This window comes from Pogoniulus pusillus, chromosome 30 (genome assembly GCF_015220805.1).
Source record: "Pogoniulus pusillus isolate bPogPus1 chromosome 30, bPogPus1.pri, whole genome shotgun sequence".
NCBI lineage: Eukaryota > Metazoa > Chordata > Aves > Piciformes > Lybiidae > Pogoniulus > Pogoniulus pusillus.
Genome location: NC_087293.1, coordinates 1,426,334 through 1,452,968, shown reverse-complemented (window position 1 = coordinate 1,452,968; position 26,635 = coordinate 1,426,334). Strand labels below are relative to the sequence as shown.

The window sequence follows — 26,635 nt, the reverse complement described above, 5'->3', positions numbered from 1 at the left end:
CCCTGTAGAATAAACCTTTATTGTCTGGCTGGTGTTGGTATGTGTCAGTGCGGGCATAGACTGTGCTGGAGGGGTGAGTGGCGCGGAGCGCGGTGCCCTGAGCTGGGGAGGAGAGCAGGGGCTGCCATCCCAGCCCCTCCTTGGGCCCTTCCCTCCCCCCTGCCTCCCTGCCCTCTCCACAGCCCGCTCCCTGGTGTGGAAGTGCCCCAGGGTGCACGTGCATGGTGGGAAGCAGGGTGTCGGTTCGGGGCTGTGGAGCTGTCCCCAGGGAGGTGGCACCAAGCAAGGCCTGCGGTGGGCAGAGGGGCTTCCTTGCAGGGGGCCAAGTGCCTGTGGTCCAGGCCTGGCTGCACAACCCTGCTTGGCCACCAAGCCACACCAGTCCCAGGCCTGAGGGCACACAGATGTGCCCAATCCCTCCGCAGGGACACAGGGGTTCTGCCCACAGGCCAGAGAACTCTTGGAGAACAAATAACTTAACAGGCGGGGGCACGGCGGGCAAAGCCAAGCTGGGCAGCAGCCCGGGCAGTGCCTGCCTGCGGCTGGCCGGGGCAGAGGGAGCACCGGGCTGGCAGAGGCGTGCGGTTGCCCCGGTGGCAGACCACCCCCCCCCGCTTTGTCCCCAGTCCCATGTGCCCCCGGACCCTCCTGGGGCAGGCAGCTCCCCTGCCTGCCGGCAGCCCTGAGGGCAGGGGGCAGCGGTGGGCACAGCAGGCTCTAGCACTCCTTCTGCCTCATGCGCAACTCGTGGCGACGCAGGTGGTTGTAGAGGGACTGCACGTAGGTGAAGACACACTTGGCATCTGGCTTCTTGCCCATGATCATCATGTCTTCCACCTCCACCAGGGGCACGCAGTCCACCAGCGTCCTGCAGAGATGCAGCCCTCAGCACGGCCCTGGGTGAGCTGCCCCACCACAGGGGCTGAGACAGGGGGACCCATACGTGCCCAGGGCCTGCTGGTTGGGCACCAGTGCCCGCAGCACCGCTCAGCTTCTGCCTGCCCCACGGTATCCCACAGTCCTGCCACTCCTGGCGCTGGGAAGAGCACAAGATGCCTGTGATGGGGCTGCCTGCCTGCAGCCCCTGCCACGGTGGTGCTCTCTGCCCCAGCTTTTGGTGCTGGCAGCCGCCCCCTGCTCAGGCTGTGCCCGCCCCCTTCCTCCAGCTGATGCCGGCGCACTGTAGGGAAAGACAAACCTGCCTACCCACCTGTGTCTGTGCTGTGCCCCCCGGCACCAGCTGGTCCAGGGAAGGGTGTGTGGTGGGGGTCCTCATCACACACTGCCCCTCACTTCTGCTGCAGGCTCCAGCCCCGTTCTCCTGCCTCCTGTAAGCTCTGCCAGCCTAACTCCTACTCCTGGCCTGGCTTGGAGCCCAGGGGAGCTGCCTGCCTCAGGCACAACACCACTGGTGGGGTGGGCACTGCCTATCTTCAACTAGCTCAGCCTGTGCCCATGACTTCCCAGTCTGGGCCTTGGTGCAGAGCTGGGGTCTGTGCAGGGTTGTGTTCCAGCAGGTTGGGGGACACTGACAGAGCAACCATGGCTACATCACTCCCACCCCACCATCTTCACAGCCTCTGCCACACGACTCTGCCTGCACCACTCAGAAAGCTCCCTGGGTGCTGGGAGCTTCCCCAGCTGAGGGCACTTGGGCAGCCATGGGAGAGCCCAGCTTGAAGAGGCTGGAGTGTAGGCACTGCAACAGCAAGCAGGACATGGAGGAGGAGAAGAGGTCACCTTCATCCTCTCTCCTTTTTGCCAGGGGCTGTGAGAGGATGCAGAAGTTATCCTCCAGCCCTGCCCAGGTCCCTGCATCCTTGCCAGGCAGTGTGGCAAATGCCAGCACTCACCAGGGGACAGACAGTACCCCAGGCTGCTGCTGTTGGTAATGCCCAGTATAACCATGAGTGCCCGGGCACAGGAGGGCTGCTTGGTGTAAACGGGCAGTCCCCACTGACTGCGTGGCTGGCCCAGTTGCTCTGGCACTGGGATCACCCTCAGGCAGGGGTTCTGCCCCAGTGACAAGGTGCACTGGACAGCTCTGAGCACAAAGGAGATCTGAAGCTCAAGCTGCAACCCACCCCCACAACACTCCCCTGAGCCCTCTCCCAGCTCCCCAGGCTGCAGTAACCCTGCTGCACACCTCAGTCCCCCCAGCATACAGCCCAGAGCAGGCAGTGCAAGTGGGAAGGGACCACCAGCTGGTGCCAGCCACCAGGGCCAAGGAGAGCCTCCCCGGCTCCAGAGGGCTGCTGGCACCCTGCTGCTAGCCGCAGCCCAGCTCTCCTATGAAGCTTCTGCTGTGCTGCAGCCGATAGGCTCCAAGCCCAGATGCACCTCGAGATTGAGCTGCCCTGTGGTGGGGGCTGGGCCATGCTGAGGGCCTTCGGAAGGTCCCTGCCTGAGCTCCAAAGGCTCTTCCCCACTACCTCTGCTCGGGGGGGGGGGTGTGATGGCAAAGCAATAGCAGCACGAGAGCAACTCTGCCCTTATAAAGCCATTGTTTGGGCCCCGGTGTGCTGCTGCTGCCTGGAGCCCGGGGGAGCAGCGGCTCCAGCGCCAGCTGGGATGCCCCTGAAGACAGGCACAAACACTGCAAGACGAGGCAGGACCCAAGCCTTGAGTCACACTTTCCAGGCTCCCCACTCTTGCCCATATATGAGCAAGCAGCACCTCCTGGGCAGGGCCCATGCCCACGCCTGGCTCCACGGCAGGGGCTGCAGCCTTCCCCCAGCCAGGGTCAGCGGCTCCCGCACACCCCGGGGGGGCGGTGTGAAGGCGGCGCAAGTGCAAGCAGCAGCGCTGGGGCATGCCAGGGGGTTCACCTGCACCCACCAGCACCGCTCAGGCTGAGGCTGCTGCAACCCAGAGCGGGGCCCCAGCAGCTAATCCTCGGGATCCAGCTCGGCGAGCGGAGAGGTGGGGGAGGAAGAGCAACGGCGGCTCCGCTCCTGCCGCTGCCCTCCCTGCTGGGGAGAGCCAACAGCCCCCCGGGCCGACACTGCCTCCCCCTCCCCAAGCCCCCACGGGTGCTGTTCTGTCAGTCCAGAGGGCAGTCGGCTGCCCCCATCCCTGTCCCGGCCGCAGCTCGGCCCCGCCAGCTGCCGCTGCCAGCGTCGCCCTCCGGCATCCCCCAGCCTCTTCCCTAGCCGTGGCGGCTGCTCCCCGGCCAAGCGACGGCGGTGGGGCACGGGCAGATATTTGGAAGGGAAGGTTCTCACCATCGCTCCCGGGGGGGTGAAAATGGGCTACGACTTTTTGGTTTTTACCAGCCCCTTCTGGACCAGGCAGCGATAGAACTCCTGAATGTATGTGTACACACACTTCCAATCCGGCTCGCGCATCCGGACCATGTCCTCCACGTCCAGCAACTGCGGACAGTCTGCGTGCTTCCTGGGGCAGGGAGAGAGGGGCAAGCCAGTGACCACAGCCCAGTTGGGGAGGGGAGGAAGAGAGAAAACAAAGAGACACAGATCAGTGCAGTTCCCATCCCTCCCCCCGGGCAGATGCTGCTCTGCTCTGGCATGCTCTGGGCGGGGGTGGGGTGCGTGATGCAGGGACGGGAAGGCTCCAGGCACCACCGCACCAAGGCCATTCAGTGAGATTCGGAGAGGGGGGAGGAGAGGCACAAGCAGGGGAGAGGGAGAGCAGGTGAGTGGCGTGGAGAGGCGTGAGGTCCAGAGGGAAGGACAGATGGAGGAAGAGGAGGAGGAGTGAGGTGTTCTGGCGCGCCAGGTGCTCGGGGAGCGGGTTCCAGAGCGGAGCGGCGCTCTATAGAGCTCTGCTATAGAGCCGCCGGGAGGAAGGGGTGGGACGAGCCCAGCCCTCCTGCCCAGCTCTGCTTGGAACCGCATGGCACAGCCCTGGTGCAGGAAGCTCGGGAGAAGATGCTCACAAGAGCTGGAGGAGGAAGGACGAGAGGCCACCTGGCTTCCAGGCCCAAGAGTTCCATGGCTCTCTCAAGTCCACGCACCGGTTCCCCAATTAAGGCAGAAAGTCCATTAACAGGAGTGCCAAGAGCCAGGCACGTGGCCCACTTCTTGCTCCACCAAACAGCACCACGGCACCCAGGGAGCTCCCGGGAGCTCCCAGCTCAAGCCACCACTCTGCATGGGACTCCCACCGGCCTGGCCCTGCCGCTGGGCAGGGTGCTGGATGGGAGGAGGAGTGGGTGGGAGAGAGACAGAAGGAAGGAGAGAGGGGCTGGCTGCCAGCCCTTCAGCTGGACGCGCTCCCATCTCTCAGCACCCAGGAAAACCAGAAGCAAAAGGGGAAGGGAGGAGACTGGAGAAGCTGCGATGGTGTTTGAGCCCCTACGACTGTGACAGGAGGTGCTTGGCACAGACACACCCTGCTCTCGGCTGCCCAGGGGCTGCCGCCCCACGCCTGGCACCCCAGCATAGGATACGCTGCCTGTGGCTCAGTGGGCTCGAGGAGCTGCTGCCTCGGCTTTGGGTGCTCTGCCCCGCACCCAGGAAGCCCAGACCCCCCCACGCCCACCCCCACCTCACCAGCCTGGGCTGTGCTACACCCACACAGCCACCGCTTTTCCCCTGCTGTTGAAACAGCCCTCCAGAGGGCAGGAGCGATGCCATCGGGCACCCACCCCCAGCACGACCACCCCTGCCCGTCTGCCCCCTCGCAGCGGGGAGCAGGAGAGCGGCCTGAGCCCGCGGGACGGCGTGGGAGCTACGTACTCTGCGGAGGAGAAGGCCACCTCGAAGTTGTGGCGGCGGTTCTGGGGCGACAGCTGGCTGTAGTCGAAGGCGTCGGGGAAGAAGTTGTGGACCAGGGCGCAGAAGGCCATGCCATCACTCCAGCTGGACGAGAAGTTCTGGATGTCCACGTGCTGCGAGGGCAGGGCAGTTAGCAGGGGTAGGGCGACCAGCCCTAAAGGCCGGGGAGGGCAAGAGGGAGCTCACCTCGTAGCCCCGGGTCTTGGCTCTGCACCAGTCCAGCAGCATCTGCTTGATGCTGTTGGCGTTGGGCACGCCGCAGCTGGCGGAGCGCTGCACGGCGCTGCGCGCTGCCGTGGGGGCGGGAGAGCTGCGGCGGGGGAGGAGGAGTCACAGAATCAGCCAGGCTGGCAGAGAGCTCCAAGTTCACCCAGCCCAACCTACCAACCTAGCACCCAGCCCTGCCCAGTCACCCAGACCATGGCACTCAGTGCCCCAGCCAGGATTGGCTGCAACACCTCCAGGCACAGCCACTCCACCACCTCCCTGGGCAGCCCATTCCAATGCCAATCACTCTCTCTGCCAACAACTTCCTCCTAACATCCAGCCTAGACCTGCCCTGGCACAGCTTGAGGCTCTGTCCCCTTCTTCTGGCCCTGGGGGCCTGGCAGCAGAGCCCAACCCCACCTGGCTACAGCCTCCCTGCAGGCAGCTGCAGACAGTAATGAGCTCTGCCCTGAGCCTCCTCTGATGCAGGCTGCACCCCCCCAGCTCCCTCAGCCTCTCCTCACAGGGCTGTGCTCCAGGCCCCTCCCCAGCCTTGGCTGCCCTGCTCTGGACATCTTCCAGTACCTCAACATCTCTCTTGAACTGAGGGCCCCAGAGGAGGGCGTGTTAAACACATGGCACCTGCCACCCTCGCCAGCCTGCCCCAGCCCTGCCTCACCTTCCACCTTCCTTCTGCAGCTTCTCCATCATGGCCTTGCGAGCCTGTGAGGCTGAGGTCTTGGGGAGGCTCTGAGCTTTCATCAGCTCCTTCTTCTTCTCAGCCTGGCGCCGCTCCAGCGCGGCCAAGCTGCTCTGCCTGGAGGCACTCTCGTCTTCACGGTCAAAGATGCTGGGAGAGAGAGACAGACAAGGCTAAGAGGTGCTGCAGGCAGCCTGGGGAAGGGCACACGGTGGCCTCAGCCCACTGCCAGCCATGGCACTTTGGAGACTTCCATAATGCTGAGACAGAAGAGGCTTATGGTTCCCTGCTGGCAGACACAGCTCCACACCCATGGAGAGGCCCATGGGGCCCACTGGAAACGGTAAGTGCGCCCCAAGGACCGGGAGGCTTTGGAGACATCCCCACATGGGGACCCCACAAGCGAGGCAGAGAGAGTTTATGAAAGCAGGTGGCGGACAGGGAAGCTTTGGGGCTGGCCCTGGGGATGCACCACCCTCACCTGCCTGTCTTCTTGGAAGAGGAGCTGTAGGATGATTTGGTTTGAACGAAGGTGCTGTTGCCAGCTGCAGAGAGAAAAAAAGAGAGAGACTTCGGGCAGGAGCCAAGAGAAGTGGCCCCAGGCAGGTCGGGGGCTGTGTCTCTGCACACAGGCAGCGATGGCTCAGCAGCAGCACTGCCCCTGGGGGTAGAGCCAGAGGATGCCGTGGGGGAAGGGTGGGACAAGCTCTTACTGTCCGATCTCTTCACGTAACTCGACTCCATGGTTGTGGTACGGGAGGTCTTGGTGCCATCACCTGCAGGGGGCAAGGCAACGGGGCAGGGGAATCAGCTGTGACCAGAGCACAGTGGCACCCACGAATCCTCGCTACTGCCAAGCCCTCTTTTACCCACACAGTGTAACAGGAAGAAGTCCCAGCAGGCAGAGCCACAGGCAGGGCAGGCAGAGGGGGAACAGCTGGCATGTGCCCCTAGGCTGGGCAAAGCCCAGTGCAGAACAAGCAGGTAGCTGGAGTACCCCTCAACCCGCCAGGCCTTGAGACACCAAGGGACCAGGAGAGAAGTTTGACAGGTTCAGTGCCCATACAAGGCTCCTGCCACCCCAATGGGGCAGAGAATTGGGTGGGAAACCACCGGAGCAGATCCCCTAAAGATGCCCAGGCAAGCCCCGGGTGATGCAGCATGACTCAGCCATGACCCACGGTCCTACAGCCAGCAGAGATGAGCCAGAGCCAGGAAAAGGAGCGAGAGGGGCCAAGAGAAGCTGCGGTGGCACAGCACCAGGGAACATTGCCCAGCCTCCCAAGGGGCCAGCATGCCAGCTCTGCTGGGCATGCAAGGCCTGTGCACCCCCAGCCCAACTCGTACTGGACTGGACGAGGCGCTCGGTCTTGGTGACGGTGCTGCGCGCCGAGCCGTCGGCTGACTGGGAGCTCTGCGTGGTGGTGGTCTCGGTGGCATTGCCGCTCCTCCCTGCCACGGCCTGGCTCCGCATCCCTTGCAGCCGCTGGTCCCGCTCCTTCTCCCGCTGGTCTGCAAACACAGGTGGGAGATGGCATCAGCAGTGAGAGACAGGCACGGCAGCCACGGCCCTCGCCACACCGGGGGTCTTGCTGGCTGCTGCCAGGCCAGAACTGGTCTGTGGGAAGGACAACGTCCTCAGCCTGGCACAGCCAGGGGCACAGCAGAAGCCCCAGCATGCCCTCCTGCTGCAGCACAGCTGGACAGCCCCGCTGCAGCAGCGTGCCAGCTCCACCCGCAGTGCCGCGGCCAGTACCTCGCTTGCGCTGGCGCAGCTCCCGCATGGCGTTTCGGATCAGTCGCCGCTCCTCAAAGTCTGTCGTCTGATCCAGCTGCAGGAGGACACCCAGGTCAGCACCACCCTGTGCCACCAGCTCCGGGGCCCCTGGCCCAGCAGCCCAGCAGCGGAGGAGGTACCATCTTATCCAGAACATCTTCATCCTCAATCCTGCTCAGCTCCTCAACGTTCAGCTTGTTCCTTCTCTCCAGCTCCTTCACCTGGACCTTCTCCATACCATTGGGCATCTCTGACTCTAGCCTTGGCACCTGCTGCTGCTCCACCACCTCCGGCTCCATCTACAACGACAGCACCGCACAACTGAGCACCAGCTCAGCTATCCTGCCCTCCACCCCCCACGCTGCTCAGGCCTCAAGCCCCACACTGTCCTGATGTCTGCCCAGTGCCACGGGTGGCAGGGACCCTGGAGAAGATGTGCCACATGCGACGCAAGAGCTCACAGCTGGTGGAACACCGCAGGCGTCTGCGGCGACCGAGGCAGGGAGGAGAGCGCAAATCCCCCACTGCGGCACCCCTGCCCCGGGAGGGCCCCGGAGCCTCTGACACGCTCAGACTGTGGCTGCCAAAACGACCCCAGATGTTCTCCCTCCGCCCCCAGGCACCACAGGCTGCCGGGACCCTTCAGCAGGTAGGGGCTGCCCAGGTGCTCCAGGCTGGGCAGTGCCAGGTGCCCAGCAGTGGGCGAGGTACTAGCAAGGCCAGTGCGTGCCATCAGCAGCACGATGGATTTCCAGGGCATTAAGGGACTTAGTGGAGGGCAGAGCTTGCCCAGGAGATCAAGAGCCTCCCCCGCAGCCCAGCTCAGGATCCAGGCCAGCTTGGCCCCTGCCGGAGCACAGCCAGGACACCAAGTCCCTTTCAGCACGACCCCCCAGCAATGTGTGGCAGGCAGCAGGCCAGGCCCAGAATAGGGCACGGAGGCAGCAGAGAGGTGCCAGCACACGGCTGGAGCAGCCCCACCACACACCTGGCCCCATCCTGTGCCCTGCTGCCCCAGCCTGGCACCCCGTCTGGCACGGGAGGTGACGCTGGCCGCAGGCAGCCGTGCCACCACCTGTGCCTCGGTGCAGGCGGGGGCAGGGCAGCTGCATGCAGCCTCCCCGGCCGGCACGCCGGCAATGCGGAGCAGGCAGGCGCCGAGCCCCCCCCCCCGCAGCAGCCAGCACAAACGGTGGCAGACCCCAGCGCTGCCGTGCCACCTCTGCGCCCTACCCACTGTCCCACCTCGTGCCAGGGTCTTTGTCTTGGCTCCTGACATCCTTGGGGTCGCTGGGAGCCCTGCGGGGCAGTGCCACCCTCCTGCCCCCCCGCCTCCGGGTGCTGCCACGGGGCAGGGCTGCCTGCACTCACTCCACTGTTGCTCCGGGAGAGCTGCAGGGTCGACTGCTGGCGTGTGCTGGAGAAGGCGGGCGGGTGGGCCGTGGGGCCGCTGGGCTCCTCCGTGCCCTCAAAGTGGGCGCAAGGGTCCTGCGCTTCCAGAAAGAGGGTGCTGAGGTCTTCCCCAGGGCACTCCTGCGGCCCCAGATACAGCACCAGTAGGTCGAGGCGGCGGCCCAGGGATGCCAGCTCTGCCCGCAGCTCCAGGTGCTCCTCTTCCAGCGCCCGCAGCGCCTGTGCCAGGGGCTCCACCAGCCGCAGCGCCTGCTCCAGCTGCCCTTCCACCACCCCCCGGAAGGCTCCCAGCTCCCGCCGCAGCTCTGCCAGCTCGGCCGCCCCGGCCTGCACCAGCCCCTCCAGGCTGACCCCCGGCATGGCTGCAGCGAGCCCTGCTCAGCTGTCCTCTGCCCTTTATAGGGGGCTGGGGACACCCCCCCGGCGGGAGGCCGGCCCGGGCGGCTCCGCGCCTGCTGCGCTATTCTTGTCGCCGTGGCCAGGGGTCCCGCACAGGGGTGCTGAGGCAAGGCACCAACAGTTGGCAGCAGTTCCAGCTCCAGCACCAGGTGGCTCGCTGAGGGGGAGCCCCGAGCCCTGGGTGCCTGCCAGTGCCCTTGATGCCAGCCTGGGGACGGAGGGGGCTGTAGGGCACAGCAATTGAAGCAGAGGCCTCCCCTATGGGATCAGCTCCAGACGATCGCCCTGCTGGGTGCGCTGCAGGGCCAGAGACCACCGCACACCCCTGTGCTGCGGTGCCCTCCCTGCTGACCCTGCACACCCCTGTGCTGTGGTGCCCTCCCTGCTGGCCCCGCACACCCCTGTGCTGCGGTGCCCTCCCTGCTGACCCTGCACACCCCTGTGCTGCGGAGCCCTCCCTGCTGGCCCCGCACACCCCTGTGCTGCGGAGCCCTCCCTGCTGGCCCCGCACACCCCTGTGCTGCGGTGCCCTCCCTGCTGGCCCCGCACATCCCTGTGCTGCAGTGCCCTCCCTGCTGACCCTGCACACCTCTGTGCTGCGGTGCCCTCCCTGCTGACCCCGCACGCACCCTCGTGCTGCGGGGCCCTTCCTCCTCTGGCCAGCATCACTCACAGCACTGTGACAGCTCCAGCCCCAGGCTGAGGCCGGCCTGAGTACCTTAGCCACCAGTCATGACTTTTTGGGGGCCTCCATCCCCCCATGCTGCCTGACGAATGCCCCAGGGGGAGCAGGTCCCTACAGAACGGGCACAGGCAGCACTCTGCCAGTGCCAGGACACACTGCAGCAGCTACTGTCCCCGAATCCCTGCACCCCTCTGCTCCCTCCAACCGAGCCCTACCTGGCAGGGCTGCAAGCATTGCTGCCACCTCCTCCTCCTCCTTCTGCCTGCCCACCAGGAGCACACCTGGAGGCTACCTCTCCAGCCAGGCAGCTGATGGGTCACAAACCCCCCACCTCACCGGGCAGTGCTGCTGATACCTTAATGAGAGCTGACAGGTTGCTCAGGCCAAGCCTGCCCAAGCGCATTAGCGCAAGGAAGTCAACCCTCTGCAGGCAGCGAGCTGCCCCTGGGCAGCAGAACCCACTGGCTGTGGGCACTGCCTGCTTCATGCTGACAAGGGCTGAGCCACGGATGGAGTAAGCCCATGGCAGAGGGGTTGGAACGAGACGATCTTTAAGGTCCCTTCCAACCCAAACCGTTCCGTGAATCTATAAACAGTGCCACGGCCGGTGGCAGTGCCAGGCCTGCAGAGGCAGCTGGGTGAGCTGGGCACGCACAGGGCCTCAAGAGAGGCAGCAGCACACTTGACAGCCCAGCTCCTGCCAAGGCCGCGTGCGCAGCGCCTCGCATTACCCTAGATGGCCAGGAGCAGATAAGAGCACTTGAAGGGCGCGGGCACGGGGCTGCCCCTGTGCACACCCAGCCCAGCCACCTCCAGCCCCTGGGGGCTGTGCCCCCCTCCCCCTCAAAACAGAGCAGGAGGATTTGGCTTTCGGGGTTTTTTCCCTCCAATTGCATCCAAGAATTAATCCCAGACCAAGAGCTGCTGCTCTGCTTATCAGCTTGGGATTGCAAAGCAGGAGACAGAACTCCAGCCATGATTCCAGACTGGGTCGGGGACCCTCAGGAAGCCCCTCCTGGCAGGCTCCACAGTGCCACAGACGTGGTTAGGGACCCTCAGCAAGCCCTTCCTGGCAGGCTCCACAGTGCCACAGACGTGGTTAGGGACCCTCAGCAAGCCCCTCCTGGCAGGCTCCCCAGGGCCACAGAAGTGGCCATTGCCAGGAGGGCTAACAGAGGAGTGGGTGGCAATGAGTTTTTTCCCCAGAGTGGCTGCCACCCTAAGGAGTGTTTAAAATAGGAGAGCAGTAAAAGGCTCCTAAAGCTACCTCTTCCCCCACCCACATAGTGCAGGGGGCTGAGGTGGCTCCAGGGCTGTGCATCCACACAAAGACCCCAGGGTCTCTTTGGAGAAAAACCCATCCAGGGAGCTGCCAGAGCTTCTGGCCCGTGCTGCCAGCACCAACCTGCCCACCCTGGCCACTGCTCCCAACTCCACACCCAGGTGCCTGAATGGCACCCAGCCCCTCTGTGCACTCACCTTGGTGACATTGCTGCTGATGCTGCCGATGCTGCAGACAGAGGGGGCACCGCTGGGGACCGTGGTGATGCGGATGGGAGCGTTCCGCAGCCCCAGGGTCAGCTCTGCCAGGGGAGCAAACGGCACAAGGGGTTTGTCCTAGGCTCAGCTCAGCAGCCTCAGCCCCATGCCTGGCTCTGGCTGGGCTGCCTGCCTGCTGCATGCATCCTGCCTCTGCGGTGGGCACTGATCTCTGGCTCAGGGGCAGGCCTCTGGGGCAGCCAAGGGACAGAGAAGCCAAGGCCCCCCCTCGCCACTCTGGCTTTTCCTCCTCCTCCCCCAGGAAAGGCCCTTTCTGCAGTGCTTTAGCTGGAGCCAAGGCCCCCTGGCGCGAGGGGTGGCTGCAGGACCATCCTGAGCCAGCTCCGTCTGAATAAGGAGCAGCACCGCAGCAGACACCACTCAGTGGTGGATGGGACGGAGCAGGACACTGTGGGCTTCCCGGGATCAGCAGGTCAGTGGGCAGGAGCACCAGCCTGGGGCTGAGGATGAGCACAGGGCGCTGGGGAGGGACCCTGGGCACGAACATGGCAGAAGGGTGGGGAGGGGGGCAGGCTGCAGGTCCAGATTGCTTCCAGGACTGAGCAGCCCTGAGCATGCTGCACGTTGCTGCCAAGGGGTGAGAGGGCTGCCAGGCATGCTACTGCCCACGGCCCCTGCTCTTCTGGCAGTGCCCGTGGCTCAGCCTCCAAGCTGTCAGCACCCAAGTGCCACTGCTGCTGCTGTGTCCTCTCGCTGCCTGTGTGGCCTATAGCTACCCACCTGCCTGCTGGTTTCCACCTGCTCACTGCTGCCCATGCCTATGTCAGTGCCCAGCTGCCCACCAGCAGCCATTCACTCCACTGCCAGGCTACACGTGTCATCCCACCGGGAGCACTGTTGTGCCACTGCTGTACCACAGTGCTGGTGGCCCTCCTGCCTGTGCCTACCTGCCTGGTGGCACTCATGGCCCTCATGGTGCCCACCTCCCCAGCTGGAAGCCATCTGCCCAACTTTCTCAGACCCACCTCCCTGATGACCACTTGTGCCCTATGGTGCCCAGCTGCCTGCAGTGCCCAGCTTCCCTACCCTGTCTTTGCAATGGGTATCCTCTGCCCATCGTCCCCACCGACTCTCCCGATGGATGCCACCTGCGCTGCCCATCTTCCTCCTCCCATCCCATCCCTCCCTTCCGTGGGTGCCCCAGCCCGGCGCCCACCTGCCCGCTGGCCGGGGGCGGCCACGATGCGGGGCGTGAGAGGCTGGACGCGCCCATCCTTGATCTCGATGGTGAAGAAGGTCTTCATGCCGTCGAGACTGGGGCCGGGGCTAGGAGCGGGGCGGGGGCCGGCGCGGACCGGGGCCGGGCGCTGCTCTGCGCCTCCGCCGCCGCCGCCCCGCGCGTTTTGAGCGGGGCCCGGCGGGGCCGTGCGGGTCTCCCGCTGCCATTGGCCGGGCCCGGCCCGCCCCCCCGAGCCGCCCGCCCCCGCCGGGCCGCCCGCTGCCGTCGCGGCGCCGAGCGCCGGCCCCGGGCCCGCCGGGGTAAAGCGCTGGGCGCGCTCCCGCACCGAGGCGGCCCGCGGCAGCGCTGCGCCCGCGCTGGGCTCTGCGGGGGACAAGGGGCGCTGGGGTCAGCGGGGCTGCGGTGACCCACGGGTGGCCCCGCCACGCATGCTGCACCCCCCTCGTCGGCCCCACGCGGCGTGCATGCAGCCCCCCGGCGTGCCCTCTGTGATGCACGCTGCCCTCTCCACCCCGGAGCGCCCCGCCGTGCGTGCTGCTCACCCCCAGGGTGCCCACACCATGCGGGATGCCACCCTCCGCCCCCAGGCATGCTGCTTTCCCCAGGCCGGCTGCTGCTGCCCCTCAAAGCAGGAGCCAAGGGGAAAAGCTGGGGCTGCTTCTGCACATGCCGGGCAGGGGGCAAACAAGCAGGTGGGCAGCCAGCCCCAACCCAGCCAGCAGCATCCTGCCGCCACACAGCTCCTGCCACGCCTGCCAGGCTCCACCGGGGGCCTCCTGTCACTGTGAAGCGGAGAGAGAGCAGAGGCAGCCACTGCGGGACCTTACCGGTGTGGCCAGCTGGGCGCGGGGAGGAGGAGGAGGAGGAGGACACTTGCTGCCAGCGGTGAGTACTGAGGTGAGTTGGGGTCCCTGCTACCTCCTGGGTGAACACTGACACTTGGGAGGTGCCAGGCCAGGTATGCAAGGAAGAGGACAAGGGAGGCAGAGTGAGTGTGGCACAGGTGCTGTTGCCACCCCCCAGCCCTGCTCTGGCACAGCACACTGGGGGCCCCCACCCTGCCACCCCACGCTCGCCAGGGTGCAGTGCCAAAGTCTGCCACCATTCACAGACTGCTCTGCAGCCCGGGCAGCTTGTGCTGGGGTGCCCAAGAGGCCAGCAGGGCAGTGGGTGGCACCTGGGATCTGTGCTGAAAGATCAGGACCACCTCTGCACTCACCAGGCCCTGGTATAGCAGGGCCAGCCCAGCACCGCCTCTGGCAAAGGGGCCCAGTGGCTCAGCCTCCACCCAGGCTGCAAGTGGGCACTGAACAAGCAGCGCTTGGGCCTGGGGCCAGAGTTACTGATGCCCAAGCTGGGGGGCTCAGCCCTTCCCTAGCACCCAAGGGGAGGCAAGGAGGGTTGGGTCCTGCACGCTTCCCTCTGCCCTGGGGCTGTGCCACACTGCAGCCCACCCCCTCCAGCACCTCCCCAGGGATTCTGCCTTCCCAAGAGCCAGCAGCCAGCTAATGCCCATCTGAGAGAGGGCACCTCCACCTGCAAGGTTGGCTTCAAGGGTGCACTCTGACCCTGGGGACAGAGAGCCGTCCCCTGGGCTCCCCCCAGCCCCAGGCACAGCTGCGGGGGTGGTTTTGCTAGCAGTAGGAAAATGACAGCTGGTGACCACTGCCCTCCCACCGCGCTGCAGGGAGGACCCCGAGGGTGCTGAGCCCCGGCCGGGCCAGCGAGTGCGGCCGGGAGGGGGGGTCGGGGCCAGCCGGCGCACGGCTCCTGCCCTTATTGGGACAAAGAATGCAAAAGGCCGAGGTTTGCTGCCGGCACCGATTCCCTTTCATGGCCCTCCTGCTGCCCAGCCTGCAGCCGGGGCACTGGTAAACAGCCAGCCTGGCACCCCGCTCCCCGGGCAGCCGGCTGCGGTAGGCACCACTGCCGCACAGCTGCGCAGCCACCGGCCACCAGCTAGGGCTGGCCTGGCCACATCCTGTCCTCACATTCCTGCCTCGGCCTGCGTGGGCTGCAGTCACGTCCCCGGGGACGGTGCCGCTCCCCACGCTGCTGGGCTGCACGTGCCGCGGGGCAGAGCACGGCGGGGCCCCCCTCGGGCAGCACCGGGAGGGGGGCATGGCCCCAGCACTGCCGCCCCGCGGGGCTGCACTTACCCACGGGCAGCTCCCCACGCCTCCCGGCCGGCCCCACCACCTGGCTGCACACCCTGACGCTGAGCTGCACGGAGAGAAAGGGGCAGAGCGCTCAGCTGGGGGAGGGGGTACACATACACACCCCCCCCCAGCCAGCTGCCTTCGTCCACGGGACCCCCAGCCCCTGGAGCAGCAGTGGCCCCAGGCTGTGCCACCAGCTCTCTACCTGGCTGCTCTGGCTACCAGCACCAGGCTGACCCAGGGGCAGCTGCTCGACCTGGTGGCTTTGCCCCTCAGCGGGCTCCCGGGCACTGGCAGGGCTGCCCAGGTTGTCTTCCTCCTTCCAGGCTGTCTGGTGCTGCCCTTTGGGCTGGAGGGTGTCTGGGGAGCATGACTTGTCCTGCTCCAGCTCCCTGCCATCATCTTCAGGCTCTGGAGCAAGCTCTGGGGCTGGCTGCAGCTCCAGCACCACGAGGGTCCCCGAGACCATGGCTGTGGGAACAAGAAGAGGCTCTGGGTGGGGGAGGCCTGTGGCTGCCTGCAGAGCATCCCTGCTCCCACGGCCCCACCAGGCACCTGGCTCCTTCACCTGTACCACTGGGATACACCACACTGCCCTCTCCCTCCTCCCACCCCTGCCCACAGCTGGCCCTGGTGCTGCTCCGGCTCTGGGCATGCTCCTGGACAGGGCTTTCCCATAGGCATTCGAGGGGACTCACCCTGGGTACTGGGTTTCTGAGGGTCTCCCGTGGGCTGTCTGCAGAGCTCCTGCATCCCAGCTGGGACATGCTCCTGCTCCACCATCACACCTCGCTCGTGGGCCTGGGGAGAGCAGGGGGTGGAAGCCTCATCCCAGTATTTGACTGAGTCACCCTGGCTCATCCTCACCCCTCACCTGGCCAGGCACTGTGGCCTTTTCTCATGCCACCCAGGTCTCTGCCAGGGATGGAAGGCATGGACAAGCCACTCTCTGCACAGGGCTTGTAGCAAGAAGTTGGCTCTTGCATCCCTCTGTTTGCCTCTGCCACGAGTACACCAGCCTTGTCCAGGTAGGAGCTGGGAGGACAGCCCCTGCCCAGTGCCCATGGCCCCTCGTGTCCCCCGAGCCTGGCACCTCAGTGCTCCAAGAGGCAGGAAGCCCCCAGTTTTGTACCACCCCGGCCCTGCCTATGGCACCAGTAGCTCTACTCAGCAAACCCTGGGATGCTCCAGACACAAGTGACCAGTGTGTCCCTGACACACCCCTGAGCAGGGCCGGGGTGTCCTGCTGTCACCAGCCAGGGCACAGTGTACCAGTCCTCCTTATGCCAGTGCCCCTAGGAGCACTGCATGGGCATCGGCGCCGATGTGACTCCAGGACAGCAGGAGGCACAAAAGGGACCATACCCTGAGGGAGCACAGGGGAACCAGGACCCAAATCAGGCAGAACTGCAGCTGCTGCTCAAGGGAAATGCCCTCAGGCTTGGAGCAATCAGCTCTGCTGGCTGCTCAGACGTCCCAGCACAGCCAGGACCAGAGGCAGGATGCCAGCACATCCGGATGGGGAAGGCAGACAGTGCTGAAAGGTGGCACAGGGCCACATCCCTCCTGTAGCCTTTTGCCATGACCCCAGGGCAGGCAGAGGGGGATGCTGTGCTGAGCAGAGGCAGATGCAGGCACCCATGCTTGTCTGTGGTTGCACCCACCTCTTCCCCAGCCCCTGCCACCAAGCCCAAGCCTGCCTGGTGCCTCTGCAGGGACTGCCTGCCACCAGCAGAGCCACAGGTCCCCTGGGGGGGGTGCCACTGGCACCGCAAAGGAAACCCCAGGCTTGCACTTGTTCATTCCAGCCCTGCCCACCAGCTCTTCCTTCCCCTACCCAGAGCTCTCACTCTGGCCAACAGCCCCACTCCAGAGCTCCCATCAGGAGCACCCAGCTGGGGCAGACATCTCATGCACAGCACCCACACCTAAGGACAGGACTAGAGGCACCCAGACTGGAGCCTCCAAGCCCAGCTCACCACTGCTGAGACCATGCTGGCACAGCTCACCCATGTCCCCTGTGTCCACAGAGATCCCAACTCCACCTGCCCCAGTCTCCCCAGGCGGGTGAGCCCTGTGGGATTGTGCCCCAGGCAGGCTGGCACAGAAGCTCAAGGGAAGGGATAGGAGGTGGTTGGTGGCCCTGCCCCTCCGGCAGCACCCTGCACACTCACCACTGAGCCTTCGGGCTGCTGGGCAGGAGGCTGCTGGGCAGGAGGCTGCTGGGCAGCACCCCCACAGCCGCTGTCCTCACGGCTGGCCAGCGCTGGCTGCTCCGCATCGTCCTGCCGGCCGCTCTCCTCGCTCCTGCCTGCGGCCGGGGGCTTGGCACTGCCCTCACCACGGCTCTCCCCACTCCCAGCCAGGGCTGGCAGCTCGGGGTGGCCCCTCTGGCCGCTCTCCCCACTCCCTGGCGTTTCAGCATCGCCGCTCCGGCTGCCTTTGCCACCCCCGGGCGCGGCGGGGGGGTCGCTGCCGTCCCTCCGCCTGCTCTGCGAGTTCACGGCCAAGGCTGCGGCTGGGGGAGCAAGGGCAGCGCTCAGGGCACAGCTCGGGCAGCGCTCAGGACGCAGCTCGGGCAGCGCTCAGGACGCAGCTCGGGCAGCGCTCAGGACGCAGCTCGGGCAGCGCTCAGGGCTCAGCTCGGGCAGCGCTCAGGACGCAGCTCGGGCAGCGCTCAGGGCACAGCTCGGGCAGCGCTCAGGGCTCAGCTCGGGCAGAGCTCAGGGCTCAGCTCGGGCAGCGCTCAGGACGCAGCTCGGGCAGCGCTCAGGACGCAGCTCGGGCAGCGCTCAGGGCTCAGCTCGGGCAGCGCTCAGGGCGCAGCTCGGGCAGCGCTCAGGACGCAGCTCGGGCAGCGCTCAGGGCGCAGCTCGGGCAGCGCTCAGGACGCAGCTCGGGCAGCGCTCAGGGCTCAGCTCGGGCAGCGCTCAGGACGCAGCTCGGGCAGCGCTCAGGGCTCAGCTCGGGCAGCGCTCAGGGCTCAGCTCGGGCAGCGCTCAAGGCGCAGCTCGGGCAGCGCTCAGGACGCAGCTCGGGCAGCGCTCAAGGCGCAGCTCGGGCAGCGCTCAGGGCTCAGCTCGGGCAGCGCTCAAGGCGCAGCTCGGGCAGAGCTCAGGACGCAGCTCGGGCAGCGCTCAGGGCACAGCTCGGGCAGAGCTCAGGGCTCAGCTCGGGCAGCGCTCAGGACGCAGCTCGGGCAGCGCTCAGGGCTCAGCTCGGGCAGCGCTCAGGGCTCAGCTCGGGCAGCGCTCAGGACGCAGCTCGGGCAGAGCTCAGGGCTCAGCTCGGGCAAAGCTCAGGGCTCAGCTCGGGCAGCGCTCAGGGCGCAGCTCGGGCAGCGCTCAGGGCGCAGCTCGGGCAGCGCTCAGGACGCAGCTCGGGCAGCGCTCAGGGCGCAGCTCGGGCAGCGCTCAGGACGCAGCTCGGGCAGCGCTCAGGACGCAGCTCGGGCAGCGCTCGGGGCACAGCTCGGGCAGCGCTCAGGGCACAGCTCGGGCAGCGCTCAAGGCGCAGCTCGGGCAGCGCTCAGGACGCAGCTCGGGCAGCCAAGCCGCCCACAGCCCAGGCTCTCCGGGAGGACTGCCCCCGGGCACCGGTGTGGCCTCACCTTCAACCTCTTCGGCCCGCAGCTTGCGGATGGCAGCTCGGATCAGCTTGCGCTCCTCGTACTCGCCCGCCGCCCGCAGCTGCGGAGAAGCAGAGCGGGGTTAGCCCGGCACACCGGCAGCCCCCGCACGCCGCCGGCACCGCCGCGCCGTGGGCTCACCAGTTTCGTCAGCTCCTCCACATCGGTGATGGCTTCGAGCTGCCGGGACAGGGCAGCCAGAGCCATCTGCTGCTCCTCCTCCAGGCGCCGGGACCTGCGCAAGGGTGAGAGCAGCCAGGCAGGAGCTGCTGTGGGTGCTCGGGAGCAAAGTCCCCTCGGGGGCAGCCGGCAGGGTCAGGCCGTGGGCCCCCCCACCCTCCATGTGCCAAGCTGCACCGCGCCGGGCCGCCCCAGTCCGCAGCTGCCCGAGCCACGGCGGGGCCGGGCACCGGAGCCGCCGGCGGCACTCACCGCGGCCAGTTCTCCTTATCGTCCTGCCGGTGGCTGCCGCGCTCCGGGCGGAAGCGCTTGGACGCCAGAGCCTCCTCGTCCCACTCCAGCTCCTGCCGCTGCAGCTCCCTGATGGCCGAGCGGATCTGGCGCCGCTCGGCCAGGTCCACCGTTGCCTCCAGCTGGGTGCGACAGGACAGGAGCTCAGCCCCGGCTCTGGCCGCTGCGGCTCCCCGGCTCGGCCCCGGTGCCGGCCTCGGCCGGGCTGCCCACGCACCGGACAATGGGGCTGCCTGTCCCGCGGGGCCCACGCCGCCTGGCACCGCCTGGCCCTGCAGGCAGTGGGCACAGCGCCCCCGGGAGCAGGCTGCTGGGCCCAGCCGTGGCCGCCACAGCGGCACCAGGACCTGCAGGCGTAGGAGGGGTGCGGAGATGGGGACACGCGGCACGAATGCCTGTCGATGGTCTGCGTAGCCCCCAAGGGCTGGATCCCTGCAACCCTGCCCCCTCATGCCACCAGAACAAGGACCAAGCCTCCCGCCCACGCCAGCCCCTCCAGCAGTAAGTAGAGGGGACAAGAGTCTGTTCTACCACCCCCACACCCTCCAGGAGGTGCTGGTTAGGAGGGTCCCAGCAATTCACCCACCCAGTCCCCTTGCAGCCCTCCCCACCCTCCCCCAGCACCAGGGGATGGCAGATGGCTCTTGGAGCCAAATCCCTCAGTGGGATCTGGCCTAAACCACAGCCCGACCCTCTACGTGGGGAGCACAGCCATGACCCCCCCTAACTCCCCCAAGAGCATCTCATGGATGCTTCTTGACCCATCCAAAGCTGCCCACCAGGACCTGGCACAGGCTCCCAGAGCTGCTTCCCATCTTCCAGATCGGGCCCAGAGTCCCAGCTCTGCCACCAACCCAAACGTCCTGAGGGGGTCCCACACAGGTCCCCCCGAGGCGGGCAGAGGGCAGCCAGGGCAGGGCAGGGCAGGGCAGGGCAGGGCAGGGCAGGCACGGCCCCGCTGTGCTCCCGCTGTGCTCCCGCGGTGCCGGCGCTGGCAGCCCTGGAGGCGATTTCCCACGGAGCTTGTTAAAAATAAACCCCGCGGCCCTCAGCAGCTGCTGTCAGCGTCAAGCCCTGGCACGCCGCGAGCAGCTGAGGCTGCCCGCACACCAGCAGCAGCAGCAGCCCCCTCCCACCCGGGCACATGGACCACTGCCAGCCCACTGCCAGCTCACCCACCCGGCCCCTGCTGCAGTGGGAGTGCCCAGCTGGTGCCAGAGCTGAGCAGAGGGTCCCAAATCACAGCCCACCCACACAGAGATCCCAGCTGAGCCAGCACCCTTCGCCCTCCCTGCTCAGTTTGAGGACCAGCAGGGCACAGCTCCATGCCAGTGACGCCAGCAGGCACAGAGCTGCCACACCCCACCCCCGTGGTGCCCAAAGCTGTGGTCCTTAGAATCACAGAATCAAGCAGGTTGGCAGAGAGCTCCAAGCTCACCCAACCCAGCCTAGCACCCAGCCCTGCCCAATCAACCAGACCATGGCACTAAGTGCCTCAGCCAGGATTGGCTTCAACACCTCCAGGAACGGCGACTCCACCACTTCCCTGGGCAGCCCATTCCAGTGCCAATCACTCTCTCTGACAACAACTTCCTCCTAACATCCAGCCTAGACCTGCCCTGGCACAGCTTCAGGCTCTGTCCCCTTCTTCTGTCACTGGCTGCCTGGCAGCAGAGCCCAACCCCAGGTGGCTACAGCCTCCCTGCAGGCAGCTGCAGACAGCAATCAGCTCTGCCCTGAGCCTCCTCTGCTGCAGGCCAAAGAGCTGCTCAAGGCCCAGCCAGGAGAATTATCCTTTGCCCAGCTGGGAAGATCCCATCAGGATGCTCAGCACCTCCAGGACAGCCCAGCCCTGGCCAGCCCAGTGCTGACAATTCATGCAACTGGGGAGAGCCACTTGAAGCTGGGATGATGCCTCCTACTCTGCAGGCCCCTGCCATGCCAGCTGGCACTGCCACCCCTCCCAGTACACTGCAGCTGCTTATGGCATCCTGCAGCAGCATGAGCATGGAGCTGAGGCCTGCAGCTCCCTGGGCTTCTTCTTAGTGCAAGGGCAGGCAAACATGCAGGAAGAGCAGGAGCTGCTGTGCTGCCAGGCAGGGGGATGATGGGGAGCAGCCTGAGCCTCCCACTCCCCATTTGCACCAGGCTTGTCTGCCCCAGGCAGCTGCCTGCATGCTGGGGATGCCACCAGGGGCAGGGACGTGGCTGCCATGACAAAGGCAGTGAGACAGGACCTTCCCTTTGCTGCTGCAGCAGGGACAGCAGCCACTTTAGCCAGCCAGAGAGGGTGGCAGCAGTGGGCTGGGGGAGCAATGGAGCCTGGAGCAGCCCAGAAGAGGAGGCAGAGGCTCCACATCAAGCATGGCTCTCCCTGCAGCCCTGGAGAGGCCTTGAGGGCAGGAAAACTCTTCACGGCAGCTGGGAGGCTGTGGCCCTGGTCTGTCCCTAGATAAGCTGCTGGCAGTAGATGACAGCATCACAGAACGTTTTGGGTGGGCAGAGCCCCCCAGGATCACCCAGTCCAACCAGCAGCCCAACCCCACCATGGGCACCAAACCGTGGCCACAAGTGCCATGGCCACACGGTTCTGGAACACCTCCAGCCATGGGGACTCCACCACCTCCCTGGGCAGCCTCTGCCAACCCCAGACCACTCCTGCAGCAAAGAAATCTTTCACCTGCAACCCACCCCTCCCCTGGCACAGCCTCAGCCATCTCCTCTGCTCCTGTCGCTGCTTACCTGGGAGCAGAGCCCAGCCCCAGCCTCACTGCAGCCTCCCCTCAGGCAGCTGCAGAGAGCAAGGAGCTCTCCCTCAGCCTCCTCTCCTCCAGACTGCTCCCTCAGCTGCTCCTCTCCGGACCCTTCCCCAGCTTCATTGCCCTTCTCTGAACCTGTTCCAGCTCCTCAATGTCCTTCTTTGAGTGAGCAGCCCAAAACTGAGGCCAGGATTCAAGGCACAGCCTCAGCAGTGCCCACCCTGGCACAATCCCTGCCCTGCTCCTGCTGCCCACACCATTGCTGACCCAGGCCAGGCTGCTGGTGCCCTTCTGGCCCAGCTGGCAACTGCTGCCTCATCTCCAGCTGCTGCCACCCAGCACCCCCAGGTCCTTCTCTGCTGGGCAGTTTCAGCCACTCTGCCCCCAGCCTGGAGCATCCATGGGGTTGTTGTGCCCCAAGGGCAGGGCCCAGCACTTGACTTTGTCAAACCTGATCCCATTGGCCTCATCCCATGGGTCCAGCCTGGCCAGAGCCCTCTGCAGAGCCTCCTACCCTCCAGCAGATCAGCTCTGCCACCCAGCTTGGTGCCACCTGCAGAGTGACTGTGGGTGCCTGGGTGCCCTCACCCAGATCACTGCTAAAGATGTTCACCATGACTGGCCCCAGCAGAGCCCTGGGGCACACCAGTGGTGCCAGCCACCAGCAGCAGCTAACTCCATGCCCATCACTCTCTGGGCCTGGCCATCTCTTAGCCCACTGGAGTGAGCACCCACCCACACCATGAGCAGCCAGGGTCTGCAGCAGGCTGCTGTGGGAATCTGTGACAAAGGCTTCCCTGAATTCCAGGTAAACAACATCCAGAGCTTTCCCACATCCACCAAGCAGCTCACCCTGCTGGAGGAGGAGATCAGGTTAGTCCAGCAGGACCTGCCCCTCATGACCTCATGCTGACTGCGCCTGATCACCTGGTTGCCCTGCACGTGCTGCATAGTGGCACTCAGGATGCCCTGCTCCATGACCTTCCCTGGCACCTAGGGCAGACTGACAGGTCTGGAGCTTTCCAGGTCCCCCTTCCTGCCCTTCTTGTAGATGGGTCAGGGTTACAGTGGGGGGCAGCACCCGCAGGATCCACAAGTGTCGGAAGCGATGGCACACAGCAGGACACCAGCCCCAGGCACCTCGGAGCAGAGGCCAACCTGGTCTGCCCTGACCAGGAGGCTCTAGGTGGGACCTGACCTGTGCCCAGTGCCAGCAGGCTCCTCCCCACAGGACAAACAAGAGCAGGGCAGGCTAAAGAGTCCCATCCCAAGCCCACGTCAGCGTGGAGGAGCTGGAAGGAGACAAATGAGTGGCTGTGGAGGCTCTGTGACCAGCGGCAAAGGGGAGTGTGCTGGAAACCACAGCTGGAGCCAGAGGGTGGGAAGGGGACAGCCAACCCTGCCAGCAGGGCCAGCACGTGCCAGGGCAACGCGGGCCCTGCCTAGCCAGCAGCAAATTGATGGTTGCAAGCAAACCCCCGCCCTGGCACGCAGTCAGAGTGGCTTTGTGAAGAGACTGCTGGCAAGACGTGCAGGGGCTGCTTTCCTGGTGATGCCAAGCACAGCAATGCTCCTTCGGGCAGGCTATAATCAGCCCTGCATCCATCCGGCCTCCTGCGGCAGCTGAGCTCAGAGCTCTGGGCAGGCTGGGACCTGGCCACAGGGAGGCTGCTCTGAGCACGGGAGCCTGGCACCTCAAGCACCTCGTGCAGCCATGGGCTTGGCTGTCCCCTTCGGAAGAAGCAACAGGGTGGAGGCAGAGGAAGGCAGGAGGGGCAGCTGGGCGCTGGATGCAGTTTCTCAGGGCCACTGAGGCCTTTCCCAAAGGCCACCGGGCGTAAGAATGGGACCTCGTGGCTCTGACTTCCCTAGCTCAAGCCTGCGCTGCCCCTGCCTGTAAGGGGACTTTGCATCCTGCCTGCCTAATTAACCAGGCTGAGATCCGGAGGGGCCAGGAGAGGGAAGCATTTCCCAGCCCCGGGTCAGGCGGACAACAGCCTGGAGCTCAGCACAGCCCCAGCTTCCAGGCATCCTGCAGCAGCACCCACCCTGCTCCCCACGGCTTCCTCCCCGGGCTCCTCCACCCTTGCTCACCTTTTGATGCCCCACCACAGGTTCATCCCAGCTGGCCTAGCTGGGAGTGGAGTACCAGCGGGCAGCTGGGAAGGGAACTACAGGGATGCCTACGGGAGGGATGCAGGGGGTAGAGGTTCTGCAGCAGTCCCAGCGAGGGAGGCTGCAGGGATCCTGTCCCCCAACCTCCTTCTTCCAGGACCCCCAGGGACATCACGTGCTGCTGCTAAGGTCTCCCTTGCTGGAAGCAAGGAGGAGGAGAAACAGTGCAGAGCCGAGGGCTGGGGAGAGCAGAAGAGCCGGGAGGAAGCGGTGGGAGAGGCAGTTTGCCCTTATATGGCCTAATCCTCTTCCAGCCGAGCGCAGCCAAAACCTCACCAGAAAAATAATTCCTTCACTGCCTCACGTCAGCTCGGAACAGGCTTTCCCCAGCCCACGCCACACGGGCACAGGGAGACTCAAGCTATGAGCAGGCTGCTGCGGGGATGCCAAGCCCCAGAGGGTCACAGACAAAGCTGTGTGGGGTAAGATCCAATCCTCCAGGGGGGGATGGAGACCCAGTTTCACCCAGACCCAACAGCTGCCCCATCTCCGGTCCTGGAGCTTCATCTCAGCCCCCAGACCTCAGCTGGGACAGCCCCGGAGCGCCTGCAGGGCAGAAAACTCTGGCTGCCCATACCCACACCTCCCGGGACCCCCAGCGCCGTCCCACGGAGACTGGCTGGGCCCACGAGCGAGGGGCAGCTCTGCGCATCCTCACCCACTGCAGGCTGAAGGTGGCACGGCAGGAGGCTCTGGCAGGGCAGCGCAACACCGTGTTCCGATGCCCTGCCCATGGCCTGGCACAGCTCCCGCTTCCCGCCGCTGCCGGGCACCCCGGCCCTTTCCCCTTCCCGTTCCCGCCGGGCACCCCGGCCCTTTCCCCTTCCCGTTCCCGCCGGGCACCCCGGCCCTTTCCCCTTCCCGTTCCCGCCGGGCACCCCGGCCCTTTCCCCTTCCCGTTCCCGCCGGGCACCCCGGCCCTTTCCCCTTCCCGTTCCCGCCGCTGCCGGGCACCCCGGCCCTTTCCCGTTCCCGCCGCTGCCGGGCACCCCGGCCCTTTCCCGTTCCCGCCGCTGCCGGGCACCCCGGCCCTTTCCCCTTCCCGCCGCTGCCGGGCACCCCGGCCCTTTCCCCTTCCCGTTCCCGCCGGGCACCCCGGCCCTTTCCCCTTCCCGTTCCCGCCGGGCACCCCGGCCCTTTCCCCTTCCCGTTCCCGCCGGGCACCCCGGCCCTTTCCCCTTCCCCTTCCCGCCGGGCACCCCGGCCCTTTCCCCTTCCCGTTCCCGCCGGGCACCCCGGCCCTTTCCTCTTCCCGCAGACGGAGCCTTCCCGGCTGCGGCGGCTTCCTGCGGCAGGCATCCCAGCGCCCGAGCAGCCAGCGAACCCCAGCCACCAGCCTGCGGTGCCCCGGGGCTGGAGGGAAGGTGGCAGCACCACTCAGAGCTGGGCAGCCCTGGCCGAGCAGATCAGAGCCCGGCACCCAGGGCCCCACATTAGGGACGCGTCCTCCACCAGCCCACCCGGCCCCGGCAGCAGCGAGCCCAAGGCTCGGCTCCGGTTCTTGCTCCAAGGGGAACAAACTGAGCAGGGAAGCAGCTCGGACGTTGCTCCAGCAGCTGCCGTCCAGTCATGCGGGCAGCGAGCCGGGGGAGCAGCGCATGGCAGCGAGCCAGCCCGCGGGCAGCGGAGCGCCGGGCCAGATGGCAGCCGGCACCCGGGCAGGGGCACGCAGGGAACGAGCGGGCGGCAGGAAACGCCTCAGGCGGGACTCGCCGGCCCGAGGAGATGGAGCCGGGGAACAGATGGCACAGCCCGGGCGCGGAGCGAGCAGAGAGCCGAGTGTGGCCGGAGCAGCAGGGCTGGAGTCTCTGGAGTCCCTGGGGCGCGACGGGGACTTGTGCTACAGCTCAGCCGTGCCCAGGCCAGCTCGGGCCCCTCCAGGTGCCGCTTGCCCGGGATTCCCCCCAACACCGCAGTAGCTCCACGCAGGATCCCCCTAAACACCGCAGCTGCTCCGCAGGATCTCCTTAAACGCCGCAGCAGCTCCGCTCGGGATCCCCCCCAAACACCGAAGCAGCTGCGCTCGGGATCCCCCCCAAACACCGCAGCAGCTCCGCTCGGGATCCCCCCCAAACACCGCAGCAGCTCCGCCCGGGATCCCCCCCAAACACCGCAGCAGCTCCGCCCGGGATCCCCCAAGCACCGCAGCTCCTTGCCAGGCTGAAGCAGCATCCCCACCGCCCGCGGAGGCGCAGACAGGCCCACGCTGCCGCTCAGCCGCCGGACCCGAGCCCGGCTGCCCGCTCCGCCCGCGCCCCGGACAAGCTGGCGGCGTGGCGGGGCACGGGGAGCCGAGGCGGCGGCGGGCACGCACCGGCCCGTTCCCCGCAGGGCCTCACCAGCTTCCGCAGCGCGCCCTCGTCCATGCCGAGCAGCTTCTCCTGGGACATCCCGCGGCTGCGGCCGGCGCCGAGCTCAGCGGCGGCCGCACAACAAAGGGCTGCCGGTGCGATGCTGCCCCGCACTCCGCCCGGCCCGGCCCGACCCGCCGCTTCCCGCGCCCGGCCCCGCCCGCCGCCGCCGCCATTGGCTGCTCCCGCCGGGGCGGCCCCGGCCCCGCTCTGCACCGCCCCTGGCGCTGCCAGGCTGCGCCCCGCACGGCCCCGGGCCCGCCGCGGGTGGGGACAGTTCCGGTGCCTGCCGCGGCCCCGGCGCTGGCTGAGCCTCGGGGTCCCTGCGCGGGGGCCAGGGACGCGCGGATCGGTCCCGGTGCACCCCCGGAGGCTTCTCCCCGCCTTTCCCGGCGCCGTTCAGCAGTCCCCCCGGTGCGGGTGTAGCGCTGC

At 66.6% G+C, this 26,635-nt stretch overlaps 1 protein-coding gene across 5 annotated transcripts; it reads right to left on the bottom strand.

Annotated features, from left to right (window-relative positions):
* On the bottom strand, positions 1-26,318 carry SMTN (smoothelin). Of its 5 annotated transcripts, none has more exons than XM_064168807.1 (21): positions 26,192-26,318; positions 18,880-19,040; positions 18,589-18,682; positions 18,430-18,508; positions 16,994-17,337; positions 15,518-15,620; positions 15,025-15,290; positions 14,820-14,883; positions 13,488-13,598; positions 12,637-13,023; positions 11,400-11,503; positions 8,669-8,911; positions 7,564-7,722; positions 7,403-7,478; positions 6,994-7,158; positions 6,360-6,422; positions 6,128-6,191; positions 5,626-5,796; positions 4,926-5,049; positions 4,701-4,852; positions 1-868 (listed from the first exon to the last, which is right to left on the bottom strand). In XM_064168807.1, the coding sequence occupies exons 1-21, from the start codon at positions 26,240-26,242 to the stop codon at positions 718-720; spliced, it is 3,132 nt and encodes a 1,043-aa protein (XP_064024877.1). In that variant the 5' UTR covers positions 26,243-26,318; the 3' UTR covers positions 1-717. The 5 variants fall into 5 exon arrangements, with proteins under 5 accessions (XP_064024877.1, XP_064024873.1, XP_064024876.1 ...); XM_064168805.1 differs by lacking the exon at positions 26,192-26,318 and adding an exon at positions 3,225-3,396 and having other exon boundaries at positions 695-868; positions 18,880-19,451; XM_064168803.1 differs by lacking the exon at positions 26,192-26,318 and having other exon boundaries at positions 18,880-19,451.
* Between the last annotated feature and the right edge of the window lie 317 nt (positions 26,319-26,635).